This window comes from Colletotrichum godetiae (assembly GCF_030913485.1).
Source record: "Colletotrichum godetiae strain CBS 193.32 chromosome Unknown BDP55scaffold_38, whole genome shotgun sequence".
Classification (NCBI taxonomy): Eukaryota; Fungi; Ascomycota; class Sordariomycetes; order Glomerellales; family Glomerellaceae; genus Colletotrichum; species Colletotrichum godetiae.
In genome coordinates this window covers 223,138-247,126 of record NW_026851286.1, presented here as the reverse complement: position 1 = coordinate 247,126, position 23,989 = coordinate 223,138, and the positions used below count along the sequence as shown (strand labels likewise).

The 23,989-nt window shown below is 53.5% G+C and overlaps 8 protein-coding genes across 8 annotated transcripts; 4 read left to right on the top strand and 4 right to left on the bottom strand.

Annotated features, from left to right (window-relative positions):
* Positions 1-5,082: 5,082 nt before the first annotated feature.
* BDP55DRAFT_718113 (uncharacterized protein) lies at positions 5,083-5,887 on the top strand (the record flags this gene model as incomplete). Its single annotated transcript, XM_060578396.1, has 2 exons — positions 5,083-5,737; positions 5,776-5,887. Exons 1-2 carry the CDS (start codon positions 5,238-5,240, stop codon positions 5,885-5,887), a joined length of 612 nt encoding a protein of 203 aa, XP_060426450.1. The 5' UTR covers positions 5,083-5,237.
* Positions 5,888-7,340: 1,453 nt separating this feature from the next.
* Positions 7,341-7,804, bottom strand: BDP55DRAFT_673153 (uncharacterized protein). The gene has a single exon (XM_060575578.1). It carries the CDS (start codon positions 7,704-7,706, stop codon positions 7,491-7,493), a length of 216 nt encoding a protein of 71 aa, XP_060426449.1. The 5' UTR covers positions 7,707-7,804; the 3' UTR covers positions 7,341-7,490.
* A 2,824-nt stretch (positions 7,805-10,628) lies between these two features.
* Positions 10,629-12,585, bottom strand: BDP55DRAFT_750515 (carbon-nitrogen hydrolase). The gene is made up of 3 exons (XM_060580616.1): positions 12,186-12,585; positions 11,989-12,081; positions 10,629-11,750 (listed from the first exon to the last, which is right to left on the bottom strand). Exons 1-3 carry the CDS (start codon positions 12,195-12,197, stop codon positions 10,932-10,934), a joined length of 924 nt encoding a protein of 307 aa, XP_060426448.1. The 5' UTR covers positions 12,198-12,585; the 3' UTR covers positions 10,629-10,931.
* A 690-nt stretch (positions 12,586-13,275) lies between these two features.
* BDP55DRAFT_731440 (putative diphthamide synthesis protein-domain-containing protein) lies at positions 13,276-14,690 on the top strand (the record flags this gene model as incomplete). The annotated part of the gene is made up of 2 exons (XM_060579816.1): positions 13,276-13,471; positions 13,534-14,690. The coding sequence occupies 2 exons, from the start codon at positions 13,276-13,278 to the stop codon at positions 14,688-14,690; spliced, it is 1,353 nt and encodes a 450-aa protein (XP_060426447.1).
* Positions 14,691-15,696: 1,006 nt separating this feature from the next.
* Positions 15,697-17,362, top strand: BDP55DRAFT_558305 (uncharacterized protein; the record flags this gene model as incomplete). The annotated part of the gene is made up of 2 exons (XM_060569789.1): positions 15,697-15,746; positions 15,826-17,362. The coding sequence occupies 2 exons, from the start codon at positions 15,697-15,699 to the stop codon at positions 17,360-17,362; spliced, it is 1,587 nt and encodes a 528-aa protein (XP_060426446.1).
* Positions 17,363-17,783: 421 nt separating this feature from the next.
* BDP55DRAFT_696119 (family 10 glycosyl hydrolase) lies at positions 17,784-19,003 on the bottom strand (the record flags this gene model as incomplete). The annotated part of the gene is made up of 3 exons (XM_060577549.1): positions 17,784-18,023; positions 18,084-18,719; positions 18,776-19,003. The coding sequence occupies 3 exons, from the start codon at positions 19,001-19,003 to the stop codon at positions 17,784-17,786; spliced, it is 1,104 nt and encodes a 367-aa protein (XP_060426445.1).
* Positions 19,004-21,000: 1,997 nt separating this feature from the next.
* Positions 21,001-21,868, bottom strand: BDP55DRAFT_250450 (chromosome transmission fidelity protein 8). Its single transcript, XM_060566273.1, has 2 exons — positions 21,864-21,868; positions 21,001-21,591 (listed from the first exon to the last, which is right to left on the bottom strand). Exon 2 carries the CDS (start codon positions 21,587-21,589, stop codon positions 21,140-21,142), a length of 450 nt encoding a protein of 149 aa, XP_060426444.1. The 5' UTR covers positions 21,590-21,591; positions 21,864-21,868; the 3' UTR covers positions 21,001-21,139.
* Positions 21,869-21,901: 33 nt separating this feature from the next.
* Positions 21,902-23,632, top strand: BDP55DRAFT_673136 (ribosomal protein S6e). The gene is made up of 4 exons (XM_060575577.1): positions 21,902-22,050; positions 22,231-22,680; positions 23,001-23,168; positions 23,231-23,632. The coding sequence occupies exons 1-4, from the start codon at positions 22,045-22,047 to the stop codon at positions 23,324-23,326; spliced, it is 720 nt and encodes a 239-aa protein (XP_060426443.1). The 5' UTR covers positions 21,902-22,044; the 3' UTR covers positions 23,327-23,632.
* The last annotated feature ends 357 nt before the right edge of the window (positions 23,633-23,989 follow it).

The window sequence follows — 23,989 nt, the reverse complement described above, 5'->3', positions numbered from 1 at the left end:
CCTATCCTCACTTACCACTCTTCCTCTTATTCCCATCCTCCCCCTCCTCCTCCTCCTCCTCAACGGCGTATCGCTCTGGTCTCTCTACATCTCTATCTCTCTCTCGACATCTTCTACATCTTTCTCTGCTACTTGCCAGCATCCACTAGCTTTACCACCACCAAAAGCATCAAACCAGCACCAGCACCAGCTCTCACACGCACGCGCTCCATCACACACATAAACGCGCCCCCCTTTTCTCCTGCAAGCTCACCGCAGTCCCTGGGACCACCAACGTTTGCCAACACTTCAAACAAAAAGCCGTTCGCGCGACCCACCAGCAAAAGCAGTTACTGCCCATTTCCTCAGCTCACTAGACTAGCGAGAGAACCTGCAGCAAGCTATCCTCGTCTCGTCTCGTACCGTTCCGCACCACACCCTACACGCCTACCATACCTGGCAATACTCTCCGCGACCCGCGCTTCACAAGAGAGGATCAGAACAAGGGACACACATTTTCAAGACTGTCCAGGGAACCCGTTTATTCCAAGACCCGATCCCGAACCGAATCAAATAATATCACCAAAACACAAGGGAAATTCCCCATCCAGAAGCGACTTTCCGAGACCTGCGCAACCACCGTCTCGATATCCAGCCCAAACCCCGACGGCACACCCACAACACGACATAAAAGACTTCCCGTCTGCAACTGCGCAAAGCCCATCCTGCTCGAGCCATCCACATGCAACGGTGCCGATAATACACTCCCTCGCTTCCTCCGGACCGCCTGTTTTGCCTCAGCTCCTCCTATTTTCTGCGAAACAACTGAGCAGCATTGGTGACGCCCAATTTGGCAACATACCCAGGCCTCCTTGCATCATCACCGCCTATTCACCCCCGTCAACTCTCACCAATCCCATCTCCTGAAGACACTCGCACCCAAGTCTTCAAGGCCGCTTTCCAACACGTCGCACTACGACGTTCTACATTGTGAGTCACGGTTGCAGCAATGGAATCCACTAGCCAATTTTTCTACACCTTGTGCGCATACTCCCATGTCCTACACCGGACTGCCATGTACCATCTTCACCGTCTTGTCGCGTATGGCTTGTATAAAGTTGACGCTCTATCCTCGTTATCCTCGAGAGATTTGACCGAATCATGGCTAACAAGCGATTTCAAAGACACTCAAATCCAATCAATTCTTGCTTTCGAAAGCACCTACAACATTCAAAATGGTTGTCAGAGAGATTACTCCCGCCTCCAACATGGGCCGCGGTGCCTACGACACGACTGGAGTGCCCAAGCCTCCTCCTCGCCCCAAGCCTCGATAAATCAGCCTCGTGCTGATTATCCTGATGAGCGACACACAATTGACGTGCCATGAGCACGATCCGACGAATTCCACATCTCAACTGGTCCGCGGGCTCAGGCCAACGCGATGATTTTCCCACGCGAGCTCGAGAGGACTCAACCCCCTACTTTCGGCGCTACCGCGTGTCTTATTCGATCATGCACACTCAACCCACACTTATCCTCTACAACTCTACTAATACTGGCGGTCCATTTCCACCTGTACTACCTCATCTGTACAACCAAACGTCCTGGCCGATTTTCGCAACATTTTTTTTTATCATACACCATTTAATACGCATACCTGTCGAAGACTAGAACATACCGGCTCGCAGCCACCACTTGCTTCCCAGCAGCAAGGCGAATGGGAACGCCTTACACGGTTTTCATGATGTGGCATCGATTTTATTTTGTGTGCTTGTGGGATCATTTCATCCCACCTGCACCAGGGAAAAGAAAACAGGGCATGGCGTTACAACATAGACGGATCTGGGTTTCTTGAACTTTGGCTCCTTTTCGACGGGAACTTCTTTTATTGTCTTACAAAACGTTTGTTTCCTGTCAGCTCTCACATACCTCATCTGGGCCCTCGACGTCCTACGATACGACACTCGGCGACGGGACAATATCCCCGGCGGATCCATTCCAAACTGTCGGTGAGTGCTTCGCAGGCACTTTGGTCGGGCAGCAACGCATGACAACGCAACCACCATCCTCGACGCACATGGCTCGCAGCCGCCTTAGCCGTCAAATTCGAGGGTGTGAGACGACAATCTTCTTTTTACATGGGGTTTCCTCGGACAAGGGCACAAAAGAAACATGCAACTTCGGGCGCTTGTTTTCCTTTTCTTTTTTTTCCATCTCAATTTTCCATTTTATTTCTTTTGCTTTTACGTTTTGGGCAATGCGATTCTGGGACGGGCTACAAAAAATCTGGGAACTGGACTGGGAAAAGAACTGATTCGCATATAGACTTTGGTTTTCTTTCATTTTGTTTGTACCAACTACCCCCCTGTATTCTCTAGGTTTGGTTGACTTTGACGCACAACCAGCTACCTCGCGGTCCTGGTTTTGAGCGAGAGCACCAAGGATATGTCAGCAACGCTTTCCTACTTTTTATTTTATTTTCCCTTGTCAGAACAACAAGGCGATGGCGATGATGGATTTCACTACCACTACACTTTTACTATTCCCCCATTTCTTTTTTTCTGCTTTCTCATGGTGTGCTCGAAATCAGGGGGCTCCACGGCCAGTCGTTCGTCCATCTGTGGGCGAAGCGGGCTTGGATGGACTCTGGGATTGACAAAAGAAGATACCCCGCGGGTTTAGCCCTCTTTAGACTGCATATGTATAGTACTGCCATCTACAAGAGCCAAGATAGCTACACAGCGCCAGCGCATAGGAAGAGGAGATATCCAAATTCGAAACAAGAAACATTTCAAATCATATTACATCACTCTTTTTTTTTTTTTTTGCACACCGATATTTGACTTGAAGCCCTACTGATACTGCCTACCTAGGCGAGTGCCCAATCTGACGTAGAGACATTCCAGATCTGGCAGATGTGCGTGAGTGTGTGCAGGATGCATCTGAGACAGACAGGGGTGGTTGTTGAACGAGAGCATTCCTCACCCCGTATGAGGGCGGCGGCCGGCGTTGCTCTCGATGGCCATGCCATGCCATGCGACTCGACACATTCGACTCGGTTCGAGAATTCTTGACTGAATCGAAGTGAGGTGCCCAAGTAATTCAAATAAGGAAGAGGCGACGGCAAGACATGGCAAAAGTAAGGTAAAAGGTAGCTGATTAATTCCAAGCGCAGGGGCACCAGCTCGGTCTGCCGTAAGGGGGCAAAGGGAGAGAGGATGATGTACAGCTAGTCACCGCCCACACACACACGCGCGGGACGTGTATCTGGGGAGGAAAGGGAGAGAGGTTTAGTTCACTTTGGCACTTTGATGTAGTCACGATAGTGTACATAGACAATCGGATAGGTTATAGGGAGGGGACGGGAAGGGGGCCACACAAGATCGGGGGCCGGGGGAGGTACGGATGCGGACGCGGATGCGGGATGCGGGAGGGGGCAAGTTGAGGAGGAGGAGGAGGAGGAGGAGGAGGAGGGTCTAGACTCTGGGGAATGCGACCACACGTGAAGGGTTTAGTTTAATCCCGCCCATCCTCCATCGTCATGTTGAAAAGTCCTCGGCCGAGGCCAAGAACGTTGGGTTCCAGTCACCGGCTGGCATTGATATGGCATGACAACGAATTGGGAGAAGGCACATGAGGTAGTAGTAAGTAGTAACAGCAGCAGCAGCAGCAGTAGTGGTAGCAGTGAATGCGATAATAAGCAAGCAAGCAAGCGGCGGCACGACACATCACGGGGCCGGCATGCGAACTACGAACGACTTACATGATCGACCGGGGGGGGGGCTGTGGACGCGGTTCGCAGACGCGTTGCCGACGACACGTTGTGTCGTATGTATGTATGCGCGTAGGTGCGTGCGTGCGTGTGTGCCTGCCGGCGACTCGAACAGGCCGAGTCGAACGAACAGAACAAGCAAAGGAGCCTGCTCCGGACGTGGTCGCCGTTTCTGCCGCCACACACCCTGTATTGCTAGTGTCTCCCCCTTTCGTCTGATCAGAGACTTGAAGCACCATTTGAGGAACGCGGAACTAGCGAGAGACAGAGAGAGAGAGAGAGGGAGGGGGACGGTCGGGCGCTTATGCGCTGCAGCGTCAATCGATTTAGCGGGGGTTAAGGAAAAAGAGAGACAAGTACATGACAAGCATAGGACAAGACATGAATGACTTTTGATTTCTTGAAAGAGAGAGAGGTAAGGGGGGGGTGGTTGAGACTGTGGTGTGGTCTATGTGTGTGGTGTGTGATTCGTTAATCAATCCTCTTTCGGACTATGGCAAGGTAAAAAAGAAAGGAAAAATGAGCAATGTGGTGATACAGCCCATTTTGCTTTTTTGATGTTCTGAGCTGTGTCGTAGATCGTGTTTGCATGGTGGTGCGTCACGGGCGTGTGCGTGCAGCCGGGGAAGACGGATCGAACATGGATTTGCATGTTCAAATTTTTATTATTATTTTGTTTTTGCTTTTTTTTATATATTTTTTTATATTTTTGGTACAATCAGATCACAAAGTCAGGTGAAGGATTTCCAATGGTCAGGGAATTGATGAGAAGCAAAGTTGTTTTCTGTACTCTGTACTGGCCTGGGAACGCGACGCGAAAAGAGTTTGGATGAAAGGGTTTGTTCGGATGGCATGGCAGTTTTTTATTTTTATTTTGCATGGATGGTGCCTCTCTGTAAGGTCTGTATGGAACTACGGAAGTATGGATGTCGCATCTGGAGGCGTTCGTGGTGCTGCCACCTTTTTTTCTTGACAAGACCTTGCATGTTCGGATGTGACGTTGGGGTTTTGGTTTCTTTAAGAGACCTATTTTGGGTGGGTGGGTGTGTGTGTGTGTGTGTGTGTGTGTGTGTGTGTGTGTGTGTGACTCTATACGGAGTACAGAATAGGTATCTTTGGTCTGCGACTCTGAGTCGTTCATTCTCTTTTTCTCCCTTCTAGACTTTTGTTCGGTCCCGCGCGGAAGATGTGTTTTACGAGCCGGACAGCGGGCCGACTGAACGGGGCGTGAGCCGGGGCGCGGGACAGGCAGAAGCTGGGAGTGAAGCTGAAGAGAAGGGAGGGAGGGGAGTCGATCACGGGTGTATATTGGAACTAGTGATGCCCGCTGAGGCTGTAGTGTCATAGTAGTGTCGTGTTGATTTTCCCACGGATGCGACGTTGGGCCGTAGGGTTCCCCGAGATTTCGACGTGCCGAGACCTGAGAGAGCTACGGATAGAAGCCGGGCAATCTCAGGAGCTGCGCGAGCTGAAAAGGGTTGGGTGAATGGGATTTATTGGGTACAATGTGGAAGTGCATGCAGTAGTTTGGGATACGGGGATTGGATCACAGCATGGTAGTTGGGAAAAGGAGTTCGGTACGGATACCCTGAGGAGGTTGCCCGGCAGCTCGGGTGTTATCATTGTCGCATCACGATTGTCATTTGATGGGTTTGGAGTTCAAGTCGCGTACGTCGTCCAACCAATATACTGGGAGGTATCCGTACGGGAAGATATCGTATACGAGAGGCATACAACACCCTCCGAGACGACGGTTCCCGGATACGCTCGGTTCTGTAACGTTGAATTCGGTATGATGCCGTGTAAGTGTGCACATGGGTATTATTGGAAACACCATACTCCGGACTCCGTACAGAATATCCGGACTCCAAGAGCTGCGACCTGTCGTGACGCGTGGGACGAGGGAAGGAAGTCTACACGTTGGAACGATTTAATTCAGGAACAATCGCGAACACGCGCCGTGGCTGAAGCGCTGCGCGATTGTGTGTGTGTGTGTGTGTGTGTGTGTGTGTATCATATGATAGGAAGTTCCGAAATATTACAAAACTAGGTGTCGGTACAGCAGTGCTCCGTACGAGGTGGTCAAACTATTGCGCAATCAGGCAAGGTGCTAAAATTTTGGGTTTGATGAACTAAAATTGCCAAAGAAAAATTGTTGCAAGATAAAAAAGGGGAAATTTCAGGAACATACACACACACACTTACACCACCCTGTCCCCGGGGGGAGGAAGAACCAAAATAATTGTGGAAACACTAGAATTGGGAGGGCGAAAAGAAGAAAAAGGGGGTGGTGTGAGTTCAGTTGTGTGAGAGCTGACTTGCTGTATCGGCCGGGGGGGAAGGGGGGGAAGGGGGGCGCTGCGCAAGTGTGTTCGTACGGCGCTAATGCAGCGGCGGCGTCCCGGGAACCAAAGCGCTGGGACCTTCTTTTTTTTTTCCCTCTTTGCTGCTGTTCGGGAGTGGCCCGCGGTGGGCCGGAGGGAGAGATGAAACGGGCCTATCATTGACCGAGGTTCGCGCTAGGTACCATTTCGGTGTAGACCCGCTTCCTTCCATTTTCTTTTTAGGATGGAAGAAAGCTGAGCTGTCGGTGAGGTCCAGGTGAAAGAGGGAGGGAGGGACGAACGGACCCCACACCTGCACACCGGCACACACACACCTTGAGTCGCAAGGTGAAGGAGGCAAGGTAGGTACCACAGCAGGCTCAGCTCATCCGACCCGACACGGAAGGAGTATGTACGTAGTACATACGGAGTAGGGTTGCAGAGAACATGCAGCTACTGCGCGACCTGCAGAAGGTGCTGACCTATTCCGGTAGTTACAATGCAGGGAAGGAAGGGGGAACGTTTTGTTTCTCCTTTTTTTTTTCTTTTTTTTTTAAACTGTGAGACAATCAAAGGGGGCTAATTGTCGATCTCCTCTTTTGGCTTTAACATGACGAAAATTTGCAAATAGTCGTCAGTCGCTTTCTTCAGGTTTGCGGCTTGCGGCTTGCGGCTTGCGCTGCCCGACTTGTTTCGGCTCGAGGATTGTCTGCTTGTTTCCCCTGCATCGTCAATCACCAACGACACACATCTTGCATGCAAACGCAAGATTGACAACCACCATTGTTTGCGCTCCTCCAAGTTTCTCGAAAAGGGGACTGGCATCACATCACATCAAATGTCTCCATCACACGCTCGTTGGTCGTTGGCTTGCCGGCATTATGACAACTGACGGGTTTGGCGCAAACCAACAAACCTGTCATTCAAGTACCAACTTATCAGTACCTACGGAGTACAGTACCAACAACTAGCCATCAATCAACGTCCAACGGCCGAAAGTCAAGAACAACCAACAGACACAACCCGCATATGGAGCAAACATGCCCACGCTGCGTCTAGTTTTCGACCAACGAGATAGTTCATCCCACCCCCCCGGTCTCTCTTATTGGCCATATGCACGGCGCGAGATTGAACCACTCACACACACCAATGATATCCAAGAGGCAAACCTTCTCTACTCTGTACTTCGTACCTTAATCGTACCGGCAATTTGGGACACGAACTCGGGTTTGGTGGGCTACATTGCTGCAGCTTTCCCCCTTCCCCGGGTTATCAAAAATGGGTATCTCTACGACGTACCGGATATGCGCCCCAGGCCAAACGGATCACTTCGGTGCTACCCGTACGGCACGCACCAAATAGCCGTTTACCAGCTGCAGGAGGACTGACTGCCAGAGCGTTTGTTGACCGAGTCATCAACATCTTCCCATTCTTTTGGCTATCCTCGGCGCTTCTCGGCCGTAGCCGAAGAATGGCTGTGTTTTTGCACTGCGTTGCTGCGCATCCAGATCCGCCGTGGGTATAGAGTATGTGCAACTGTTATCAAACCGGAGCGCATGGCAATTGCATAGAAAACAGACGCATAGCAACGACGGCCCCCCATACCCCATTCCGGAGATCATGAGCCACATCTCAGCTCACCGAGCCTTCATTATCACGCGGCAGACATACCACCGAACTGAGTACACGCCACATCGTGAACGAAACGGCTCAGCAGGACGAGACAGCGTGAATCAATGCTCTTTCCCCCACCCCCACTTAACCAGGGAGGAGAATAGAGCCTCATCCAGTTTGCCAGTTTCCTGGCTCGGTTCGGTTTGGACATCCCACGTCTGGCTTTGGTCTTCGCCTTGCGAAACGGGGGGAAAGGGGGCCCGAGGAGGCGCATATGAGCGGGGGGCGCATATCGATGCATGCCCTTCGGGAAATGCGACGTCTCGACCGAGTGGTCGGGTCCTTCTACGTCTCATTCTGTCCCTCTGTTCGTCTCCTTGACACCTGACTCCGCGATGTCTTTGATGTCTTTGGAGACGACTGGATAACGAAACCCCCACGTCGCCGCCCCTTTCGCGTTCGTCACCGAGAGGCGAGTACTACCGGGATACTTCGTACCTAGATAGGGCAGACGTACCTTTTTCTGAAGAGGGTCAGGATATTTTGACAAGCAGAGATCATCCTTCCGACGTTTCATCCCATGTTTCTCTCCAACAACCGCTTGCGCGCCGCCTAGGGCCGTCCGGGTCATCAACTCCCTCACCGGTGCGATATGCTCCCTTCCCCGGCTTCCCTGCGCGTCGTCCCCAACCTCTGGAAAAATCTCTTCCCCATGCCTCCTGTCCTTACAAGGGGTTTTCCTTCGAGAAGTTCCTTTTGATGGAGACGCAAGGCGTGATGATGAGGGTCCAATTCGGTGAGTGAAAGCCCTGGCCCTTGGCCTTGTCGAATAGACCGCCTGACCAAAGCCTGGGAAGACGGGGCTCCGGGAGAAGCAGAAAATCTCACGGGGAGCCAAGACGAGTGGCAAGGTTCTGCATATCTCAAACTGCCAAATTTCCCGGGGCCGCGGTTTGGGATCTTTTTTTTGCTCACTGCTTTCCAGGTTCAAGGAAGTGATTAGAGAGGTCCCGCAGACAAAAGGTCCCCGCAACAAACGGACAGCCGTTGCCAAAAAAAAAAAAAACCGCTTTTTCTCTCGTCTCTCTTCCCACCAAGCCATGCGGACACTGTAGCCGGGGCATGGCCCCCGGGTCCCCGGAGGCATGATTTGAAAAGCCTCAAGGGCTACGGGCAGGGGGACAATGGAAGAAGCAAAGAAGGAGGAAGAAGGTCCCTCTTTTTCCTTCTTCGCTCAACACACACCCTCAAACCGTCATCGGATCCCTGGCTGCTCTCCATCCAGTGGGAAACATTACCGGTCAGCGTGCTCCGTCCCCACCGGCATCCATCTAGCATGGATCCTGCATGGGTGCCCATGGATGGATTGGCACGGTGACTTGGACGAACCCAACGGAGCCACGTACTGAGGTACATACGGATACGCCCTGACGCCCTCCCCCCGGGCAGTTGAGGATAACTGAAGCAGGCGGATCTCGTTTCCTGCCTTTCTTAATTTTATCACGTTATTTCGAATTTCAGATTTTCCTTTTAGCGCGTCCCTCTTTTTCCTTCTTCACCTTCTCTTTCTCCTGGGGCCGAACACAGAACCCTTGCTAACATCCCATGGGCCCAAATCGGGTGTCCGGGCAAAATTAACCCAAACCACGGGTCCAGCTCCGGCGCGAGGAGAATGCTCATTGCTCACTTTCACCCACCCCCTGAGTCCCTGACCGAAACTTCCCATGCATAACTACGACATGAGCAAAGCCAGGCCTGGATCAGCAGTGCAGCACCAGGAAACGGGAAGCGGGCAGACACACCGACAGACACACCAACCCCCAATTTCAAAACCGTTGGGTGGTCTCTTGTTCCTTGGCCCTAGTGTGTCCGTATACAACTACGCGTAGGCATCCGGAGGACGCTACCCGGCCGGATCCTCTCCCCATCGCCGAGGAGCTAACTGCTGCGAAAAGTCAAAGGGCTGGGACGGACCCAATCCAACCCGCTGACGGCTCGTTCTTCCCCTTCTGCCCCCCGGTGGACTAGGCGCATGACGTTGTGGGCCAACCCGCTGGAAAGGCCAAGAGGCCAGAATACTACACTACAGTACCGAACGTACTTGTGTATCCGTAGAGATACAGGGAGACAAGTTCTATCCTGGGATGTTGACTCACCGAGTCACCGGGGAACATGGGCGTTTGGATTCTCGGGAAATTGGGCCTTTCGGTCTGCCAACTGCCGGTGGCATGCAATCGATCCTCCCAGCCCGTCAAGGGGCCCGGTCTAGCCTCTGTGTAGATTGACTGTTTCGCTGGAACCGGTCCCATATCGATTCAGAACATCATATCCCAAGGGAGATTGTTGTCTCGGTGAGGGTCTCACCGGGGTGGGTTGTCTTTCACTCTCTCTTTCATCTTTCAACCCTGCGAAACACGGGCCCTGTCTTGCTTGTGGAGGTCAAGGTAACCTTTACGGTCTCTCGTACGAAATATCCGTCCTCCCGTACGGACACCAGTAACCAGGGCCTCTTTTAATTGTTCTTTGCACTAATCTCTATTGATCATCTCACCGACGGCGCCCCCAATCTATGGAACATTGCGGCTACCCTTCTAGAATATCCACAGACGCGCCGAGTGGTTGGGACGCCCATCCCTGCAGCATTCCCACCAAGAGCCTCAAGCCTCAAGGACCTGCACTGCGGTGTTACCGAGAGTCAGGCTCGTCTCGTCTCGTCCGTACCGTTACCCGTGCTTCTTTTCTCCCTCCCGCTCTCCCCGGTGGCGAGGCTTGCTAGACTCCCTCTCGAGACCCGGGGCTCTCCTTACCGGTCAACTGCACTGTATCTCTATCTGCATGAGTAACTTCGTATTTCGTAAATACCTCTACGGATACACCTACTTTGACCCTGCTTCCCGGGAATGTGACAGCTCACACGCCCCCAAGGAAGGGGACCTCAGATTTCAGGGTACACATCGCTGCTCTCAGGTCATCAGCTAAACCATCCCGCTGGTACATGATGGAGAAGGGGCCGGCATCCCAGGTGACGGGGGAGACGGGGATGCCCAGAGAGAAGAAGTGACAGCACCTCCAGGGGCGAGGGGAGGGAAAGGGGGCGTGCCATTTACATGGAGAAAATTTTGAGCCTCAAGAGGGTGTGTGTGTGAGAGAGAGAGAAAAACGGAGGTCGGTGTGAGTAAGAACAACAAGAAAAAGAGAGATGTGACGACAAAGCGGCGATGGACAAGAAAAACACAAACAACTCACGTCCGTCTGGCCAACGGCATACCCTCCCTGACCTTTGCCCACTCGTCCAAATCCACATCGACAAAGCCAATGGCCCCCTCGGCGCCCTCCTCGGCCCTGCCTTCGGCGTCCACGCCGCCCAGCTCCAGCTTGACCCGACCCCACGGGTCGACAACCATGCTGTGCCCGTAACTGCTCCGCTTCGGGTTATGCGCGCCCACCTGCGCCGCGGCGACGACCCAGCTCTGCGTCTCGATGGCGCGGGCCCGGAGGAGGGTTTCCCAGTGCGCCTGGCCCGTTCGGATGGTGAAGGCGGAAGGGTAAAGGAGGACCTGGGCGGGGCCGTGGCCGCCTCTGCCATTGTCAGGGAGGAAGGGGCTCTTGGGACCCGGGTGCGTTAGGGCGAGGGCCGGTTCGGGGAAGCGGAGGTCGAAGCAGATGAGGCTGCCGGCGCGGCCGACGGGGGTGGGGAACGGGGCCGTGAGGGAGGGGCCGGCTTGGACTGTTGCGCTTTCGCGGAGGGCGCCGTAGTCGAAGAGGTGGAGCTTGTCGTAGGTTGCGGCTTGGTTTATGGTGCCGTCTGCGTTGATCCAGAGGCTGCGGTTGAGGAGCTTCGGGGTGGTGATGATGGCGGATGCGGTTGCGGTTGCGGTCGTCGGTGGCTTCTGGGCGTCTGTTGTGGGGACGTGGATGCCGACGTTCACGGCGACGGAGTGGGTCTTTGCCGCTTCCTGGAGGCCGAGGACGAAGGGGGACTGGGACTGCGGCTGGGCTAGGGAGAGGGATTCTTGCGGGCTTGAGGCGATGTAATCTGCGGCTTCGGGGAGGAAGAGGACCTGGGAGGCGCGGTCAGCGGCGCCTGTTGGTGTTGGTGTTGGTGTTGGTGGTTGGGGGGAAAGGGGGGGAGACATGAAGCCATTCTGTGCTTCAGCTGCAGTTGCATTGCAGGTCTCATTGCAGCATGATGGGTTGCGGTGAGGAGACAAGAGGAGCAAAGCCAACAGGGAAATGCTTTTTGATATCGGCGCCCCCTTTTCTTACAGATGGACAGGATGGACAGGATGGACAACGTACCTTGGCACCGCCGACGGCGGCCTTAGCGACGAGCCTTACGCACTGTTCTAGGTTGTGGGACAGAGAGGCCGTGGAGCAAATTTGACCGACAGCCTGTTTCCACGCCAAAAGGAAGAGAGGACCGCATCAGTAAGTCATCTGCAGAGACACGTGGTCTTTTTTTGGGGGGGGGGGGGGAGGGTGTTGGGCAGCCATACCGCGATCGCCATGTTGAAGATACGGTGAGATGGAACTTTTTCTTTTTGAGAGGATGTGTTTTTGGATGAGATACTAAGGTAGGTGAGGCGGGAATCTACCTAGGATAGGGGTCTGATTCGTGTGGACTGATCCTGGAGAAGGAGAAAGTATGCTGGCCACGTGGCGGATGAAGCCGTTCGGATGATTTTCTTGAGGACTATAGGGTGTGAAAAGGTTGGCGATCTTTCATGCAAGCTAAGGCACCTTATAACAGTTTCTTGGTTGGATGTTGGATGGCGGGGAGTGTGAGGCATCATTCGTGTTGACGGGTGGGCCTACTATTATCGCTTACCTTATCTGATGGTGGGATGCAGCGGGGTAAGGTAAGGAAGGGTGCTGTTGCAATATCCAAGATATGTCCCGTCATTTGGCGTCTTCATACTGGTTCATGTTTTGTCTGATATGCTCATCGCGGCGGGTTATACGTTGGCGGAGAGCTATCAACGCATTTTCATTTTTCTCTTATGAAGACAACAATCTCTTCGATTAGTAACATTCATTTTCTCAAAGCTGTATGGACAGCGAGGGGTGAAACACTCCGTGAAGCATGCATAGTTGCCTCTTTTGCTCGGTTGCGGAAGCCTGGGCCTAATCAATACGTTGCGCACTCCCGATTGATCATGAGAATTGAGAACTTCTAGCTAGTGAAAGTAAATCTACAAGGTGAGATTGTGAGTTCCAAAGACTTTGAGCTCACTTTTTGAGCTCACCATGAGCCTCACCGAAGTGTGGATTGACATGTGAGCCGTGGCCAATGGGCAGCAGGACGTTTGGCTACCTCACTACCTGCATGTACCCTTTTAGCCAATCATGTTATCATGTCATTCTTCTAACTCAATTTTTCGCGGGGCAACAGCACCGGATCGCGGGGCAAATTCAACGAGACTCACTTACTCACGGTGCGACAGACAGCCTTGACTGAAAGTAGCGTGCATCCTCATTTGCCAATTTTTGTGCTCATATGAGAGCCTCTTCTCACGAAGCATCAAATTTGCTGTGAAGCGGACCCCTACGTGAAGTGGAATCCGAAGCAGAACCAGTGTCTCAGCCATGGAGGACGATCGGGCGCAAACCGACTTGGGCATCGCCGCCGATATTGAAGAGGCTCATCGCCAAGAGGAGGCTGCGGCTCAGCCAGTCTTGAAGCAACCAAAGAAGCGCTTCGTCGGAAGAAGAACAGCAGCCGAGACCGCGGCCAAAAATGGAGGCACGAACGGGTCCATCGAAGACAGCAAGTCCATTCAAGGTGTGAACACACGACGCCTCATATGAAAAGCAAACAGCAATATACTCATTCTCATCTCATAGTTGCACAACCCAGAAGAGGCCCACGCCTCCTGAACCAAGTACCCCCCGAGATCCTCAATGATCCGGCACTCAAGTCCGCAATCTCCATCCTCCCCTCAAACTACAGCTTCGAGATTCCCAAAACCATCCACCGCATCCGCTCCTCTGGCGCCAAGAAGGTCGCCCTGCAAATGCCCGAGGGTCTCCTTCTCTTCGCCACCACAATCTCCGACATCCTCACCGAGTTCTGCCCGGGCATCGAGACCCTCATCATGGGCGACGTCACCTACGGCGCCTGCTGCATCGACGACTACACCGCCCGCGCCATGGGCTGCGACCTCCTCGTCCACTACGCCCACAGCTGCCTCATCCCCGTCGACGTGACAAAGATCAAGACCCTCTACGTCTTTGTCGACATCAGCATCGACACCTCCCACCTCCTGGCCTCGCTCGAGCGCAACTTCGCCTCGGGCAAGACCGTCGCCGTCGTCGGCACCATCCAGTTCAACGCCACCATCCACGGCGTGCGCGGCACCCTCGAAAAGGCCGGCTTCAAGGTCCTCGTCCCGCAGATCGCGCCGCTGAGCAAAGGCGAGATCCTCGGCTGCACGAGCCCGCAGCTCCGCGACGATGACGGCAAGGTCGACATGATCCTCTACCTCGGCGACGGCCGCTTCCACCTGGAGAGCATCATGATCCACAACCCGACCATCCCAGCCTACCGCTACGATCCGTACTCGCGCAAGCTGACGCGCGAGACGTACGGCCACGACGAGATGCAGGACCTGCGGCGGTCCGCCATTCGGACGGCCAAGACGGCCACGAAGTGGGGTCTCATCCTAGGCTCGCTCGGCCGCCAGGGGAACCCGCATACGATGGCCCTCATCGAGAAGCGGCTCAAGGACCGCGGCATTCCGTGGGTAAACCTGCTGCTGAGCGAGATCTTCCCGGGCAAGCTGGCCATGATGAGCGACGTCGAGTGCTGGGTGCAGGTCGCGTGCCCGCGGCTGAGTATTGACTGGGGCTACGCCTTCCCGCGGCCGCTGTTGACGCCGTACGAGGCGTTGGTCGCGCTCGAGGTGCGCGATGATTGGGGGAAGGGGGTGTATCCTATGGATTACTACGGAAAGGATGGGCTCGGGCGCGTGAAGCCTGGCCAGCTTGAGGCATCGGCGTGACCACCTTGAGGGGGGAAGGCCGGAGGGCAAAAGAGAAGACAAAAGTTTATGATTCATATAGGAGCACGCAATGATACCTCTTTTCAACGGATTCTGGGAAATATCCCGGACACGAACTTGCGCACCAGGGCTTTTAGACGTCCCACCGCAGACTGATCAAGAAGATCGGCTGGAAGTTCTCGCCAGAATGAGGCACAAAAACAACCCTTTTTTAGGGGTAGAAACGCATGTTATTCAAGCAGGTTCAGAGGCTCTGAGGTTGGCATCGTATCTGACAGCTGATACGACGCTAAATACCACTGTGTCGCCTGCATGCGGTGCTGTTTAGGGGATCTCACCCGCGTTCTTTGTCCATTTCCTTTCGAGAAAACGAGCTTTAAGTCGTAGGGCTGAAGTTGCCAACCAAATGCGTACTTCCTGCAGAAATTCCAAACATTTCGTTGGTCGTTCATTCTTGGCGAACGGTACCCCAATTCCAAAACCGGACAGAATCTTGCCACGATGCCTACAGGATCGGGGATGGTGCCACTGAAAGTCATTGGTGTGCCCTCAAACTTCCAGAGGCAACACCGTTGGCGAGTTCGTACTTATTCCTGGAAGTCCCGCACCAACACTCTTCTCCTTCACCTTATTTGCGATAAGGTGAGGTGAGAGTGCCAGCAATACTCAGGATACCACCGCGGACCCTTCCGAATAAGGCTATTTGCACCGTTTACATGGGTGTGAGCAACGTCGCCAAGGCCTGGCATGTCTGAAAAGCGTCCCGCCGATTGGTTCGTTCGTGTCGATCGGTCTAGGGAACTTTCTGCTGGAACTACTACATCGGCATTCCTTAGCCTTGACCTCCAACTCTCGACTCACATCAAAATCTCGTTGCCTAAGTCAAAAGAGGGGACGAAACTAAAAGAGGGGACGAGACTAGAAGAGGGACACATATCGTTATCAATCGAACTCCATCCTCGAGGGAGATCGACCGCTTTCTCTTCCCGTTTCTGCACATTAAAAGATGGCCCGCAAAGGCAGTCGCAAGACAAGAACTGGCTGTTTTACCTGCAAGTAAGTCCCCCCGTCAAGACCATACCCCTCCCTGCGGCCAGGTTCGCATTCCTTCTAACCACCGCCGGCGCCGGAGTAGGGTCCGAAAAGTCAAGTGCGACGAGGCCAAGCCGGAGTGTATACGGTGCTCCAGCACCGGCCGCATATGCGATGGCTACGCGGACCCGGCCCAAGCCGTGTCGGACCGGCCCCGGCTGCTCAAGGCCCAGAGTATGTTCCCGAGCATCACCAGGCAGGAGGGCAGGGCGCTGCAGTTCTTTTGCGAAATGGTCGGGCCGAATCTGCCCGGCACCACCGACCCTTACTTCTGGACGCATCTCGTCATGCAATTCAGCCGGTACGAGCCCGCGGTGAGGCATTCCATCGTCGCCATCAGCTCGCTGTACGAGGATGTCGTTCGGGTCCAGGGTAGCCCCCTTGACGTGGGGAACGAACAAATTCAGAACCACGCCCTCGCGCTGCGTCACTACAACGCCGCGATCAACCAATTGACCGTCATGGAGAACCAGGGGTTGGTGTTGCTGGTGTGTCTCCTCTTTATTTGTATAGAGTTCCTGCAATCTAACCGAGAGACTGCCCTTCGTCACTGCGCTCACGGCACTGCGATACTCGCCAGCGCCGATTCTGCCTCGTACAAGTGGGTGAGGCAATATCTCACGCCCTTATTTAGAAGATTGAGCTCATTGCCCTTCTTCTTTGGGAGCGGACCGTCGGATATGCTCGATCTGAGCATTTTGAGATACCCGATACCGGACTTCTTTGATAACTTTTCCGAAGCCGAGGCTATGATCGACGACGTATTCAACCAAGCGATGCAAGTTATTCGTCGCGGCGATACGTATCGCGTAGGGCAAAAGCATGATGTTCCAATACCATTAGAACTCCTAGAGGAACAGGATATAGTCTTGAGCCAACTGAACCGGTGGTACGCCATGTTCACAGACCTCGAAGCCAGAGAGGGTCAAACAACTTCCAAAAGCTCGGGATTCGGGCGTGCGTTTGCACTGGCGAGGTACCGCATCTGCCTGATCTGGTTGAGCAACGCATTCATCCGTTCCGAAATGGGCTATGATGACTTCCGCGACGAGTTCAGCAAAGTCGTCGAGGAGACGGCGGAAGCCGCCCTCGAACAAAATAGCAAAGAAATCAAAACGAGTCCCGCGTTCGAAATGGGCTTCATTGCACCGCTGTTCTTCTGCGCACAGCGGTGTAGGGACCTGAGTCGCCGGCTAGAAGCCTTACGTCTTCTTAAGCTTCTCGCCGCACCCCAAGAGAACTTGTGGGATAGGGACGGCATGTACGCCCTGGCTCGAAGAATTATCGAAATAGAACACGGGGTGGAATTGAATATTGAGGGTCGGGTTACTCCAGGGGTACAACCCAAATACCCGGGCCTACCACCGGAGACGACGAGGATACAACAGTTCAACGTTGAATTTGTCAGTGGACGCCAAAAGAACTTTTATGAACACGACGTACGCGGCTTCAAGGCGACGTTATTCATGCGGAGTACGAGCGGCGAGATCTATCTTCGGCCCGAGACCTTATTCGAAGAGAACCCTCAACTGCCTGATGACGTGATTCAAGGGCACATAGGGGCAGTCCTTTTTCCATAAGTTGCGAAAGTAATCAATTAATGAACATATTAGAAATAAAAATAGGAGCCTTGTGCCCCGCGCTCAAGAGATCCCTGATGTATTGAAAAAAGAATCATTGGCACTTGAAAATGTGAAACTGGGTCCAGAGGCTCATCGTAGGTGAAGGTTCAAGGTGGTTGGGATTGCTCAGGCCGAATGATAAACACATCTGTAAAGCATAGGTTTAGTTGGGATATATTCTGATTATACATCAGACCAAATACGACATGCTTTGTTCGAGAGCTCAATGGGCTTGTCATTTTGTGAGAGATAGATCCTGAGACCACTACATTGATCGGGTATCTAAACTTCATTTCACCCTCATGACTTTGCTTCCGCTAAGCTCTCGACAAGAACGCTTGGCGCAAAGCTCAGCCAACACCCGACTACTCATCATTGACTAGAAGAGCTTCTTGCTTTTGCCAGACTCCAAGGACCGCCTTCTTCTGCAGGGAGGTGCAGTCTTATTCTTCAATGCCTCAAGAACTCCATCGTAAGCCGGGTGCTTGCTGAAGTCCTCGAACCAGAGGAGAGCAGCACCCTCACCCGGGAAGACGGCGGGAACCCAGCTGAAAGGGTCATAGAAATCCCAGATCGTGATGCCAATGCAAGCCGCCACCTGAACACAGGCACTGGTAGACTATGGGCAAGAAAGTTAGCGTTTTCGATGCATCCCAAGATGAGCAATGGAGTGACCTACGTTATAATACGCCTCTTTCTGCCAGGCCAGGTTTGTCTCGTTGACCGGGAGCTCGATGCGGACATCCAATTCTGTGAGGGCAACCTCGACTCCAAGCTCGGCGTAGCTGCGAATGACCTCGACTTGCTGGTCCAGGCTAGGCGCGCGATCAGCCACGAGATGGGCTTGCATACCAATGCCATTAACCTTGATGCCGTCGTCCTGAAGCAGCTTCACAATGCGCTTGGCGCCCTCGCTCTTGGGACCGACCGACTCGAGGTTGTAGTCGTTGTAGTACAGCTTCGCCGCCGGATCGACCTCCGCCGCGGTGCGGAAAGCCAACTTGAGGTATTCTTCACCCAGAACGTTGTAGAATACGGACTCGCGATATGTACCGTCCTCGTTAAGGGCCTCATTGACGACGTCCCAGGCGTAGCACTTGCCTTTGTAGTGGCCGGCAACCTCGTGGATATGTCTGACAATCACCTCGGTAAGCTCCTCGGGCGTCCATGTTGTGGTCTCAACCCAGGGGGCGAGCTGGCTGTGCCAGACAAGAGCGTGGCAGCGTAGGATCTGGCCGTTCTCTTCGGCGATGGAGGTTACGATATCACCCTCTGTGAAATTAAAAACACCCGGCGAGGGCTCGGTGAAAAGCCACTGAGCGAGACGTTAGCTTGATGTGTGTCAGATGTGGAATACATTCAAACACCAACCTTTTGACCATTAGTCGGGGTCGTCTGGCCAAATTCGTTGATATCATCGAGGATAGCATCGTACTGCTCGTAAGATGCCTCCAGACCAGCGCGCTCGCGCTGTCCCGGGGAGTCAGTTGCAGCACCAAAGTACAGCAAGCCTGCCTTCTTCGCGTAGTAGTCAAGCTGGGCCGAGGCGATGGGCAATGACGCCGCCAAGAGGGGAACGGTGAGGGATTGGATGTGCATCTTGACCGTCTGGCAACAGTGAAACTCGGGCGAGAATCGAGAGGACCTATCGTAAGAGACCGAGGTCGGCGTGGGCGAGGGTGAGAGGTCAACACGAACGCTCCATACCGAGGGCGACGCAATTCATATATGCAAGATCCGGCCCGCGATGCGACTCCGATTCCCCATGTTTACCCCAATTTTCCAGGCCGCTGGACGAGAACAATCTCCAGATCATCCAATGCAACAGTGCCGAGCTAGCAAGGACTGCCGCCGTGAGGTGACGTCTTCTCAGGGATAGGAACCCGGCTTGAACATGTACCGGCGCCTTGGTCCCAAGGCCTGCAAGCCTGGATCACACGGCGTTGGTTGGAAGGCGAGTTTCCAGGTCAAGTCCCGTGATGTGGGCTCCGGGACAAGTGCGCTGGAAGAGGAGCTCATTCCGGCGAAAACCAGAGATGCGATGGTCGTGGTTGAATAGAACCAATGGCGCTACCAGCTAGCGGCTTACAGGGATCGTCCCTGGCATGGCCTTCCCCATCTTCTGCTGGGGCGGGATGGGGAACCGTTCAATCAGGCTGTCTGCGGTTAAATTAGAGTTGGATTGAGAGCATTTATCCTAATAGCCTCCTCGGGTAGTCTCCAGAGACCCCCTCACGGCCGGTGCGGAGGCGTGGAGAATCCCTGACTGTCAATATAACTTCGACCTTTGCGGTTATTGTCGATATCACTGCCAAGTGCCTTTGTTTGGCCGAGCATTCGGCGAGAACCGAGGCTGTGTTTGACAGCCCTTGACGGGGATGGGAACACAATGGGATGAGGTTGCTTGGAACGCTACATTGCTTGGAATATTGAACTGGTCATCGATATGGCGAAAGCCCATTAACAGTGACGAAGGTAATTGTCATTATAGCGCTAGCGTTGATAACCACTTCAGCCAGCCTAATTTGTATGACCCGCGAGGTCCCTCATAAGTTGTATCAAAAGCAGAGTGAAGTTGACAGGGCGATTGCGCCTACTGTGCAATGTTTCCGGGCGTGAATAGTGAGACCAGTGGTATCATGCCGTGGGGTAGATTCTCTGTTTGCTGATACATGCATGAGCATGTTTGTTACGACGGGCCGTCGTCTCCCAACACCCTCGCGGCAGCAAATGACGTCTTATTCGGGTATTTCTCTCGTTGCTATCATCATCGCCTCATTGCTTGATCACCTAGGGACTTCTTACTATGCGATTCTGAAAGAGGGATGCCTAAATGCAAGTGGGGTCTCATTCTTGCGAGTGAAATGCCATCACGGGGACCCGTGTTGACGTGCATTTCTAAAGGAGACCAAGAAGCACGCAACCTAATGGATGAGACCGAGTGATGGCTACAAAATCCGAAGACTCATAGGCAAAGCGCCAGTTGGCAGTCGTGGTTTATCCAACAAGTAAGCAAATGCTTCCGGCTGAAGAAGTGCTGATTATGAGAATAACTACCATGAATTACCGCCAACCAAGGCACTTAGCCAGAACAAGTCGACACGTACGCATCATTGATGCTACTCGAGCCAACCTGACTTATTCAAATAATCAGTGATTTCTGCGGCACTCGGATCATGTTGCTCAAGAAGATACAATTGCCGAAGATCTGGGGAAGCTGATGTGCGTCTCATTCGTCGCTTTGACCGCAGGCTACCACTGCCTCGAACCGCAGGCATATGATTTGTGAACCGCAGCTGTAATCCTGTCGAAAAGGCATACCAGCTTATGAGATGAGCTTCTGGTGGTGAGGCTTACCAATATGTAGCGGGGATGAATGTGAGGTTGGCAACCTTTGCTGAGAGCTTCATGAGTCAAGGATGATCTGCCAAAGGCCAACCAAGGTGGGATACCTGGTGGTCGCACCTTCGTAGACCAACCATGATGGCGCCGGAGCCGCCGCAATGATCAAGCGTCACGGAGACGAACGATGAAGGGAGATCTGCCGTTCCAGTCATAGTCCTTCTAGTCGGTAATCGTGGCAACACGACAAGACAAACGGTGCGATCGCTATTGCCCTTGGCAACCCCTTCGCCCTCTTGGCTCGACATGACAAGCCTCGTCGGCGTGGATGTGATTCCTCAAAGATCGGCCCGGTGGCTTTGAGCCGTCGATAACAAATAACAAAGGTGTCTCCTATGTGTTTTCCGTGCCAACGGGCTCAGGCCGATTCCCAAACATGACCTTGTACTTAACGATCTCCGCAATCTCAAGCTCCTCCTCAGCCTCTCCTTCACCGCTAGTGGCGGCGTCCCCCCTCCGCCGGATGATGGCCATGGCCTTCGGGAGCTTCTTCACCTCGCCCTGTAGTCTCTGATGCTGGCCGACATAGAGGAAGACGCGCTTCATCCAGGCTGTGCTGCCCTCTTCCTGCGTTTCGGGGTGATAGTCAGGGAAGATCACTTTGCCAATGGAAATCTCAGGCTCCTTTTGGCTGGGTTCCTCGTCGGGGTTGAAGTGAGGTACGTTGACGGTTCCTTGCATCTCAAGCAGCGCGAGTCCAGAGGGTGTCTTGATGAGCGGGGGCAATGGGCTATCTGAAGCTGATGAGCCCTTCTTGGGTGGATAAATTTTGACTGATGACATTGCTGCAAAAAAGAGTTCGTGAGTTACTTTTCTTGGCGATATACGTGGTACAGAAACTTGATCGTGGGAATGACTGGATGACAGGAACGACGTTTGTTCGTGATATGCGGATATGCATCGTCAAGCGGGACCCTATGGTAGTGGAGTCGTCCATCTGAACCTGCCCGGAGAACGGCGGCTATGGTGGGGGTACGTATCCCGGTCCGCTTACCTTCCTAAACAGGACAGGCACGTGACCCGGGGCTGGCTGAGCACGGCCCATGGAAAAACTCACCGACAGAACTTCAAGCGGCCTGTGATTGGCTCAGGGATTTTTTTTCGCAGCAGGGCTCTAGCGACGCACACATTCTCGAAAATTCAAGAGTAACTTTCCGCTTTTCCTCCTTCCCACTGAACAATCCACGCCCAACGCCCAGCCGTAGTCGACAACTCTTGCACCACCCAACGCCGGCAAGATGAAGGTACGATAACACCATATCCCGACAGACGAGAGCGATACAATCGAACGCGATGGAATTGCCAAAAACAACGACGTCGAGTTCGAAATCGCTGGCGCTCTGATCATTGAACCGAATATCTGGGGATATTTGGAGGGGGAAAGTCAGTTTCGAGATTGCTGACATTTTTTTCTTGTTCAACAGTTGAACATCTCCTACCCTGCCAACGGCAGCCAGAAGCTCATCGACATTGAGGATGAGCGCAAGCTCCGCGTCTTCATGGAGAAGCGCATGGGCGCTGAGGTCCCCGGTGACTCCGTCGGCGACGAGTTCAAGGGCTACATCTTCCGCATCACCGGCGGCAACGACAAGCAGGGTTTCCCGATGAAGCAGGGTGTCATGCACCCTACCCGTGTCCGCCTCCTCCTCTCCGAGGGACACTCCTGCTACCGCCCCCGCCGCACCGGCGAGCGCAAGCGCAAGTCCGTCCGCGGCTGCATCGTCGGCATGGACCTCTCCGTCCTCGCCCTCTCCGTCGTCAAGCAGGGCGAGGCCGACATCCCCGGCCTCACCGACGTCGTCCACCCCAAGCGCCTCGGCCCCAAGCGCGCCACCAAGATCCGCAAGTTCTTCAGCCTCACCAAGGATGACGATGTATGTGTGCTCCCTGTTGCGGTCCACCCTTCCAACAGCCACTTCGTCATCGCCTACCTGGTTCTGCGGAGGAGGGTCGAGCAGACCAGGTAGAGTGTGAGAGACGGGACCGTGTTTCCCCTCTGCCTTCGAACTATCTTCTTTCATCAGACGATATCTGTTGAATGCCTTGAGAAAGAGCGCCAGATATATCAGAGAGCGAGAGAGAGAAAGAGAGAAGGACGAGGTGGGAACATGTGTCGGGCTTTTAACCCAATGCTATACATATCACAATACCCTTTGCAAGTGGCTAACGAGGCATTCTTTGCTGCAACTTTTAGGTCCGCAAGTACGTCATCCGCCGCGAGGTCCAGCCCAAGGGCGAGGGCAAGAAGCCTTACACCAAGGCTCCCAAGATCCAGAGACTCGTCACCCCTCAGCGTCTCCAGCACAAGCGCCACCGCATCGCCCTCAAGCGCCGCCAGTCCGAGAAGGTCAAGGACGAGGCCGTACGTTACCACCTTGTCCACCACATGTTTACGTTCCTATTCATGCTAACCTCTTTATCCAGAACGAATACGCCCAGGTCCTCGCCAAGCGCGTTGCCGAGCGCAAGACCGAGAAGGCCGAGCTCCGCAAGCGCCGCGCCTCCTCCATGCGCAAGTAAACTTGTCGTCATGGCGGCGGTGTTGTTGCGTTGGGACTCATGAAAAAAGTGAAAGATTACTCGGGTCTTCTGGTTTTCTTGCATTGGCGTGGAAAAAGGGAAATGGGGCACTGGGAACTTCTTGTTATGAAACCAGTTTTCAGTCACATCACATGAATGTAATAGGGCATTCAAAAATGGAAATGCACATCCTTTTGACACGCGAAATACCACCACAAGCAATTGTTTTATGATGTTTTGAAAAACATTGATTCCTCGCTCGTGACCCCCTTATCTACCCAACTGCCCACCTGCCAGTCAGACGACCTGAGCTCCCAACCCATCCATGTTCAGGCGCTGGAAGACACTGCTAGAGTCTTAAAACCAGTGTACTGTCATTCATGCCCCGCACAGAAATCCGGGGTTGGGCCGTCTAGATTTTCATTCTCATCCTGGGCGGGGTCGACTTTTCGTCTGGAGCTGGCATCAAGGCAGACCCACCAGACCCTGCAAATCTTTGGCCCAGACGATTGACCGCAAAGCTAGGGGAGGTCTGACTTCATCTATGAAGCAAGAGAGACATCACATGGCCGCGTGAGCGAATTCATAGAGAGAATCCATTTCGTTCTTCTGATCTGGAAATATGTCGGTTCACCCGAAACTTTTCTCTAAACGCAGTTTTCT

Excerpts from the sequence above, each read along its gene's own strand:
- BDP55DRAFT_673153 (XM_060575578.1), bottom strand. The coding sequence starts at position 7,706 with ATGTGGCTCATGATCTCCGGAATGGGGTATGGGGGGCCGTCGTTGCTA.
- BDP55DRAFT_750515 (XM_060580616.1), bottom strand. Across the intron at positions 11,751-11,988 it reads CCGCCGTCGGCGGTGCCAAG|GTCCTCTTCCTCCCCGAAGC; the intron begins GTACGTTGTCCA and ends CGCGCCTCCCAG.
- BDP55DRAFT_250450 (XM_060566273.1), bottom strand. The coding sequence starts at position 21,589 with ATGTCATCAGTCAAAATTTATCCACCCAAGAAGGGCTCATCAGCTTCA.
- BDP55DRAFT_673136 (XM_060575577.1), top strand. Across the intron at positions 22,681-23,000 it reads GCCTCACCAAGGATGACGAT|GTCCGCAAGTACGTCATCCG; the intron begins GTATGTGTGCTC and ends TGCAACTTTTAG. Across the intron at positions 23,169-23,230 it reads AGAAGGTCAAGGACGAGGCC|AACGAATACGCCCAGGTCCT; the intron begins GTACGTTACCAC and ends CTCTTTATCCAG.